The 7467-nt window shown below is 67.6% G+C and overlaps 3 protein-coding genes across 4 annotated transcripts in view; 1 reads left to right on the top strand and 2 right to left on the bottom strand.

Annotated features, from left to right (window-relative positions):
• Nucleotides 1-578, bottom strand: part of H696_00622 (translation initiation factor 1A) — a 1115-nt gene extending 537 nt beyond the window's left edge. Inside the window, exons 1-2 of the mRNA XM_009494502.1 lie at nucleotides 482-578; nucleotides 26-225 (exon numbers count right to left, since the gene is read on the bottom strand). Of these exons, the coding sequence (XP_009492777.1) occupies nucleotides 26-225; nucleotides 482-494 (213 nt within the window). The 5' untranslated portion in view covers nucleotides 495-578. The remainder of the gene's footprint in view (nucleotides 1-25; nucleotides 226-481) is intronic.
• Nucleotides 579-3019: 2441 nt separating this feature from the next.
• H696_00623 (hypothetical protein) lies at nucleotides 3020-4049 on the top strand (the record flags this gene model as incomplete). The annotated part of the gene is made up of 2 exons (XM_009494503.1): nucleotides 3020-3078; nucleotides 3179-4049. The coding sequence occupies 2 exons, from the start codon at nucleotides 3020-3022 to the stop codon at nucleotides 4047-4049; spliced, it is 930 nt and encodes a 309-aa protein (XP_009492778.1).
• Nucleotides 4050-4681: 632 nt separating this feature from the next.
• H696_00624 lies at nucleotides 4682-6694 on the bottom strand. 2 transcript variants are annotated; one of them, XM_009494504.1, is made up of 5 exons: nucleotides 6624-6694; nucleotides 6444-6521; nucleotides 6206-6283; nucleotides 5427-5993; nucleotides 4682-5301 (listed from the first exon to the last, which is right to left on the bottom strand). In XM_009494504.1, the coding sequence occupies exons 1-5, from the start codon at nucleotides 6633-6635 to the stop codon at nucleotides 4813-4815; spliced, it is 1224 nt and encodes a 407-aa protein (XP_009492779.1). In that variant the 5' UTR covers nucleotides 6636-6694; the 3' UTR covers nucleotides 4682-4812. The 2 variants fall into 2 exon arrangements, with proteins under 2 accessions (XP_009492779.1, XP_009492780.1); XM_009494505.1 differs by lacking the exons at nucleotides 6206-6283; nucleotides 6444-6521; nucleotides 6624-6694 and having other exon boundaries at nucleotides 5427-6115.
• Between the last annotated feature and the right edge of the window lie 773 nt (nucleotides 6695-7467).

The raw sequence follows: 7467 nt of genomic DNA on the forward strand, positions 1-7467 counted from the left end.
GGGGGGGGGGGGGGAGGGCGCGCACCTTCTTGCGCATCTTGCCACGGATGTGGCACTGGCGGGTCTTGCCACCGTCATCCGAGAAGCAGAAAGCCTCAATACGGCCGTTGCCAAGCATCTTGGTGACCTGGGCGTACTCCTGCATCTCGTCGCGAAGGATGAGCTCGCGCTTCATGCCATCGCCGCTCTCGTTCTTTCCGCGACGACGGTTCTTACCACCCTTACCTGTGGGGGGTGGTGGCGGCGGCGGCGGCGGCGGCGGCGGCGGCGGCGGACGAGCGACATCATTGCACAGGGCCGGTTGTGGGGAGGGCGGTGGGACGGCGAGCGGCAGAGGGGTGTGAGTGGATGGCAGGGGAGGGTGTGCGTGCGCCATGAGGCAGAGGGGATGGCCGATCCAGGTGCACGGGGGCCAGCGGGCGCGACGGGGCCCAGGGCGTAGCAGCAGGAGGGCGGCCTCGTTCGGCGGCCGAAAACGCACCCTTCTTGTTCATGATGGAGTTCGAGCGAGTGTGCGTTTGGGGGAGGTGGGAGGTGCAAAAGGTGCGGGGGGCGGGGGGAGGGAGGAATAAAGGAGCTCAAGGGAGGGAGATCGCCGAGAGCGTTTTTTCGGGAGGGTGGCTAGGTGCCACCCGGCGGAGCAGCCCGCCGGCGCCTCTTGTGTCTCGGCAGGCGTTGGATGGGACTCGGGGAAAAGGATGGACTGGACCGCGTGCGCCCCACCCCCAGGGCCGCGTCACAGTTCCCCCTCCCCCCCACCCCCCGGAAGACACACACGCACACACACACGCGGTGGGAGCCTCCGGGCGACCCGCGGTTCCCGCCGGTGGCCCCCCCCCTCCGGTGCCGCCACTTCGCCTGGACGCTAGAGCGAGAGGCCGAGAGAGAGAGAAAGAGAGAGAGAGAGAGAGAGATAGGGCGGGTGTACGAGGAAGATGGGTGGCCAACCCGGGCCGGTCCGGCCTACGTGCAAGGCGCGCGCGCTCTGTCCCTTTGTCCCGCTGGGAAGGCCGGGGAGTGGAGCGCGGCTTGCGCTCCCCCAACCCCACCCCGGTGTCCGGGGGCGCGCCTGCCCCTGGCGATAAGGAGGATGCGCACGGTCCGGGTCCCGGGCGAGCGGGCGGCCGTGCGTGCATTCTCCCCGCCCGGCGGGAAGGAGGGGGCCTGTTGCCTGCAACGTCCGGCGCGCGCGCGCGGAGCCGGCGGCCTCCGGGAGCGATGGAGGCCACAAGGGCGAGGCGTCTCGGATGCCCTGTTGTGCCCACTCTCGTTCTCGTGTCACACAGTAAAGGGCCCTCTCTCCCTGCTGGGCGGGCCGAAAGTTCCTGTGCCCGGAGACGAGACCAAGCCGGGGAAGCGTAATACCCTAGTGCGCGTGGGTGCGGCAGGGCCGAGGCTGGAGCCAGATCACAAGAGGGTGGAGAACCAGTGAGCGGGCCCGGGTGCTCGTGGCGCAATCTGAAGCAATCCGGACCGGGGGCCCCGGGGCTGGCGACGACTCTGGCAGCACGAGAATCAGCACGGCCCTGGGCGGCCCAGGGGCGGTTTATCCGTGGGCGCCCTGCCCCGAACGTGAGTGCTGCCAGAACGAGCGGCTGCCGGCCGGGGGCTCACGCCCCCAGCGAATCACGGCGACACGAGGATGCTACTCGAAATGACATTCGGTGTCTCCATGTTCAGGACTGTCAATTCCCGAGATGGGGTTCCCGCGCGCCCTTCCCCGGCCTTCTCTCCGCCAGGGATGGTGTGGGGGGGGGGGGGTATTGATGGCGGACGGGATGACGATACTGCGGCCTGGCCACCCGAGGGGGGGGGGAGCCGGTTCGTGCCCGGAACGGCATGGTAATGGGCTGTGTTGTGTGGGAAGCTCCTTATGGGCCCTCCCCTGCCGCGGAGAGGGCGAGACATCTCGACGGCCCCGTGCGCGACCGGCGCGGTGTTTTTCTTTCGGCGTGTCTCCCGGGGGGGCCGGGCCGTTGAAGGTCGAATGTGGCCCTCGGGTGCGGGCGCGTCGCTGCCCGCGGGGAAGGGCGATGGCGTGTGGGGCTGTGGCCGCGCGCCCGGCTTTCCCTCCTTCTCTCTCGCCCTCTCTCTTGGTCTCTCTCTCTCTCTCTCTCTCTCCCTGCGTCTCGCGGTCAGATTGATGGCTGGAGAACACCGGGGCAGGCGCCGGGGGGAGGAGGGGGCCCGTCCTGCGCCGGCCGGAGGACAGCCGCACGCTGCCCGTTCTTGTCCGAGTGGCAGGCCCGCCTCCCCGCGTTCGCCCTCTCGGCGGTGGGGCTCTGCGCTCCGGCCCCCGCCGGGTGTCTTCCCTTCTTCCGGGCGCCCCGAGGGTGGGGCCTGGCCCGGGGACTGGCACACAGGCCGAGTATTTAAGGGGGCCCGGACTGGGCCACCACCATCGGGCCGGCAGCATCACGCCGTTTTCCGAGCCTCCCTTCCTCTCCTCCTCCACACGCCTCTCCTTGCGACCGTGTGTGTGTGTGTGTGTGTGTGTGTGTGCATCTCCTTTCTGTGCGCGTGCAAAGGCCTCTCCTCCCTGCAGAGAGACCCCATCCCCCCTCGCGCTCGGGCCTGCTCTCTCTCTCTCCCTCTCTCTGCCGCTCCTTCCTCGTCTCTCATCGGGAGTAGACGGAACAGCCGCGCCCTGTGGAGCCCCACTGTGCTGCCCCTCCCCCTCCCTCTCGGCCGCGCGGCCCGCCACGTACACTGCGCGCCCTTGCGCGAGCGCGCCCTTCACCGCCAGGCTGCGCCTCCGCTTCCCCTCCAAAAGAATGCGGCGCTCCGACGACTCCGGTTCCTCCGGCATGATCAGTCTCTTTGAGTGGTCCCGGCTCATTTCCGAGGTCCCCCTCTGTTCCAGGTTCGTTGTGCCCCGCATCCTTCCCCCCCCCCTGCCAGGGGCTCCGCACTCTCGCCCTTTGTGGCGGCAAGACAGGGGAGCGCATGTCGAGAGACCGAGTGAGCGAGTACTAGTGATGAACTCTTTGCAAGAATGGGAATCTCTCTTAGTGATTCAATGACGATCGCCAACACTGGTAATCTTGCACTGAAGCACTTTCTCCTCGATGCCTCGATGTGCCTCCCTCTGCCTCTGTCCCTGCTTCTCTCCCTCCCTCGCTCCCCCTTCCTCTCCTCTAACCCTCCCCTCTCTCCATGTGCATCCTGCCCTTCACAGTGACCTCGACCAGCTCGTCCTTAATTACCTGATCTCCGAAGGTCACCAGGAGGTGGCGGAGCTCTTCTGCCGGGAGGTGGGCCTGCAGCTCAACATCGATCTGTCGTACCTCTCCCAGCAGAAGCGCATCTCGGAGGCCATCCTCCGGGGGGACATCGCCGCGGCCTTTGCCCTCATTGGGGACATGAAGATGGACCTCTTTTCCCGGTGTCCGCGATTGCTCTTCCAGCTGCAGTTGCAGCAGCTGGTGGAGCTCATCCGGGCCGGGCACACGGTGGCCGCGCTGCGCTTTGCCGAGGTGGACCTGGCCCCGCGGGCATGCAGCAATTCCCACTTCCTGGCGGACTTGGAGCAGGTCTTGTTGCTTCTGATCTTCGACAATCCGGCCGACTCGCCCTCCAGTCACTATTTGGATTTGGCCCGGCGCCAGGGGCTGGTGGAGCTCCTCCGGGATTCGGTCCAGTCGCTGACCCTCGGGCCGCGCCTGTCCCAGCTGCCGGTCCTGATCCGGTACATGTTCCTGGCGCAGGATGTCCTGGCTGCCGGGGGCTTGAAGTTCCCCTCCTATCTGGACCTCATCGATGACAGCTTCTCCTGTCAGTTCTTCTCCTTCCCCCACGAAGTTGCTGGCGGGGCCGGCGGCGGCGGCGGGGTGGCTGGCGTTGCCGCATTTCCCCCCTCCTCATCCGGCGGGCCGTCGCGCTCCCCGCGGCAGCTGGCCGCCACCATGCACCCCTCCCGGCATGCGGCCTCGCCACCGGCCGGCACGAGTGGCCCCGCTGCCGCCGCCATGGTGGGCGGTGGTGTCCCCGGCGGCACCCCCGGCGCGGCCTACCTCCCCAGTTCCGGGGCTGGTGGCGGCCTCCCCTGAGACAGAGAGACGCGCGTGCGCGCAGAGGGGGGGGGGGCTGGCGGGGCGCGGGCAGTCGTGTGGAGGAGTGCCACGAGGGGATGAGCGGGCGTTCCTCTTGCTGCCTCCCGTCCTGCTGACCGCCAGTGGGTCCCCCCCCCCTTCTTTCGTGCGTTGTTTGTGTGTTTGAGTGGCTGTCCCTTTTTTCTTGTGTGTCTGGGTGTGTGTGTATCGTGGGGGGGGGGCCGAGTGAAAGCCAGAGGGCCAGCACAGACGCCTGTGTCCCTTTTTCCGGTTGCCAATCATCCCGTTTTAATAATTGAACGCATCTTGTGTCGCCTTCTTCGTCTTAACGGGGGGAGGCGGCGGGTCGACGTCCGGCCGTGACACCGACGGGGACTAGCGGCAGCTGGGTGTGTGTGTGTGTGTCTGTTTGGCGGGCAGGGCGGGGCAGGGACAGGGCCCGTTTGTGTGTGTCTCCCACAGGAGGAGGAGGGGGGTCTTGACACGGTCGGCGGGGTGGTGACAAGGGGGCGCTCCTCCCCCTGGTGGTTTTCTTTCACGGGCGTGGCATGTATGATCGCTGGTTTTTTTTTTATTCTCCCCGCCGCATTTTCTAGTCCGCTCTAAGGAGGAACACGGGGGGGGGGGGGGGGGGGGGGGGCACATAGAAGGCCCACGAATAGTTGCACACATTGGCCACACGCAGGGGAGGCGGGTTCTCCCGCAGAGAGGGCTGACCCGGCGGCTCTCTCCCTCAGTAAGAAGATGCGCGTGCTCGCTCTCAGGAGAGACTTTGGACCCACAGGTCGATGGTGCAGTGGCGCTCGGTCGGGGATCGGTTGCGCACGGCCTGCACGGCGTCCTGGATGGCGATCTCCACATCCTCATCGTCAACCATCAGGACAAAGTCCCCGACAGCATCCTGGCGAAGGAGACGCCAGTTGTCGGCCTGGCTCGGGACCGAGAGAGCCGCGGCCAGCAAGTCGCGCAGGCGCCCGAAAGTGCGTCCGGTGCCGGCTGCCGCGAAGGCCGACAGATCGATGTCGCGCTCGGGCCCGGCATCCAGCCGGGCCGTGGCACTCAGTGTGAAGTTGCTGGGAAGCCCGGCATCCGGGGCGGCGCCGGCGCGCGAAGGGGGCCCGCCGACGGGCGGCGGTCCGGCGCGCCTGGACGGGGGGCCGCCCACCGGTGGCGGGCCGCCGGCCTGCCGGGGAGACGCCCCCGGCACGGCGGCCGACTGCCCGCTGATGGCCGTCAATTCCGGCGGCGGCTGAGCATGGTGTCGATCATCGTCGAGGTGTGCGTCAGTGACCGGGGGGCCGTCTGGCGGCAAGGGGCAGGCGAGGGGGAGGGATAGCCAAGCTGCCACATGCGGCGCATTTGGGGCACATGTACCTGCGTGGCGACTCCACTGGCGGCCAGCTGCTGCCGACGCAGGAAGGCCGCCTTGAAGCCGGTGATGTTGTCCGAGGGATCGCTGCTGGCCACGATCTTGGACTTGCCCAGGAGATCCTGGCGCTGGGTGCTGCCGGCCTTCTCGACCGAGGGCCGATACACGGCCGGGGCGCCGGTGTGCAGGGGGAAGGGCGTGTACGACCGGGCATTGATGCGGGCCGTGGCCAGCTGGATGAGCTCGCGGCTTTGCTGGGCCACATCGGCCACGGTGTCGGCCAGCAGCTCGGAGGAGGCCACCTCGGCCAGGACATTGAGCCCGGCGCTCGGGGACCCGCCGGCCGCCAGGCAGACCCCCCGGTTGGCGGCACATTGGGCCAGCAGCAGGCGGATGGGCAGCCCCAGCTGGGTGTAGTCGATGAAGCAGTTCATGCGGAAGCAATTTTGCGCATCGCTGAAGGCTCGGTCGGCCTGGGCCCAGCGCTGCTGCTCCATGTACACCATACCTTCCTGAGCAAAGCCGATGGCCAGGTAGCGGTCAGCCTTGGTGGCCCGAGCAAAGGCCGCAGCCTACGCCAGCCGAGAGCCCGGCCCCGGCCCCCCACCGGCCAGACAGGATAGGAGAGAGAGAGAGAGCAGAAGGGGAGAGGAGCGCGACAGAGCAGGGGAGGGGATCGGAGAGAAGGTCAGGCTCCGAAAGCAGGGAGTATGTTTCCATGTGTGTGTGTGTGTGTGTGTGCGTGCGTGCGTGCGTGCTGCCAGTGGGGATATAATTAACGAACCGCCTCGTTGTGTTGGCCAAGCATCGTGTGGGCGACACCAATGTTGTAGCAGATCTTGGCCCCGATGCCGTCGATCAGCTGGCCAGCCGGGGGTGTGAGTGATTACTCCGGTCGGAGGGGCGGCGTCGCGCAGGGGGCGCATGGATGCATGTCTCTTCGCGGGGGACAAGTGGGAAAAAGAAAATGCCCCGGCCCGGCGATGCATAAATGGCATGCCTGCGGGCACGAGCGGACGCACCTGGAACTTGGTGATGGCCTCGCGCCACTGCTTCTGGTCGAAGTGCTCGAGGGCCTTGTTCCAGGTGACGATCTCATCCTGAGCAATGTGCCAGCGCGAGGCGAGAGGGGGCGGGCGCGTACGACGGGGGTCAGGCCAGGCCAGGCTTGGGAGAGGCAAGAGCGGGGGGCTGCCACGTACCCGGAGTGACATGGCGTCCAGAAAGGAGGAGGAGGAGTGCTTGCCAAGATCAGCGACAAAGTGTCCAAGCGTCTGGGGGGGTGGGGGGGGGGGGGAAGGGAAAGGAGGGGGGAGCAGAGGGCAAGGGGCAACGGGGGGCGAGAGGGAGGGGGGGGACAGGGCCCAGCGGGTAGACAGGCGCGGCGAGAGCTTGGTGTGGCAGGGGGAGCGAGCCGGGGGAGAACGTGAGGAATCCACGTACATGGGCACCCGATCTGCCGGCCCGGCAGTGCCGACCCTTTACTTTCCCGACGGATGTTGGCCAACAATCGCCCTGCCCCCTCGTCGCGCCAAGGGGCTTGGTCCCCCCCGCCACGCCTTTCTCCCGCTCGACCACGGGCACGGGGGCGTTGAGAGGCCTGCTTCCCCGGGCCGGCGGAGGCTGGAGGGAGGAGGCTGGCAATGCAGCCGCCGGCTGCCGGCGCACAGCCCCCAGTGCACCGACACTTTGAGCAGGCGTTCTTAACAAAGGAGAACGGGCAAAAGGCTCTTCGCGATGCGCTGGCACTTGGTGGTTCTGTCTCGCATGTGGGGTACCTGGTCGTGTTGGCCTGTTGGTCCCCGCTCCTGCGCACTCCACACTCACGCTTCCGGATGGTCCGTCTCAATCGACCTGCCGGGCCTCGATGCAATCTCGGCTCTTGGCCGGGGCCCACAGACACACACATGTGTGCGCACGCACGCATACACACACACACACATACGCGCATCGGTGAGCCGAAACTCTCGATCGGGCATCTCGCAGAACCGGGCTGTGGGCACATGCGTCCCTTCTCCTCCCGCCCGGCGCCCCCCCCCCCCCCCC

Source organism: Fonticula alba (assembly GCF_000388065.1).
Source record: "Fonticula alba strain ATCC 38817 unplaced genomic scaffold supercont2.1, whole genome shotgun sequence".
In the NCBI taxonomy this organism is placed as follows: domain Eukaryota; order Rotosphaerida; family Fonticulaceae; genus Fonticula; species Fonticula alba.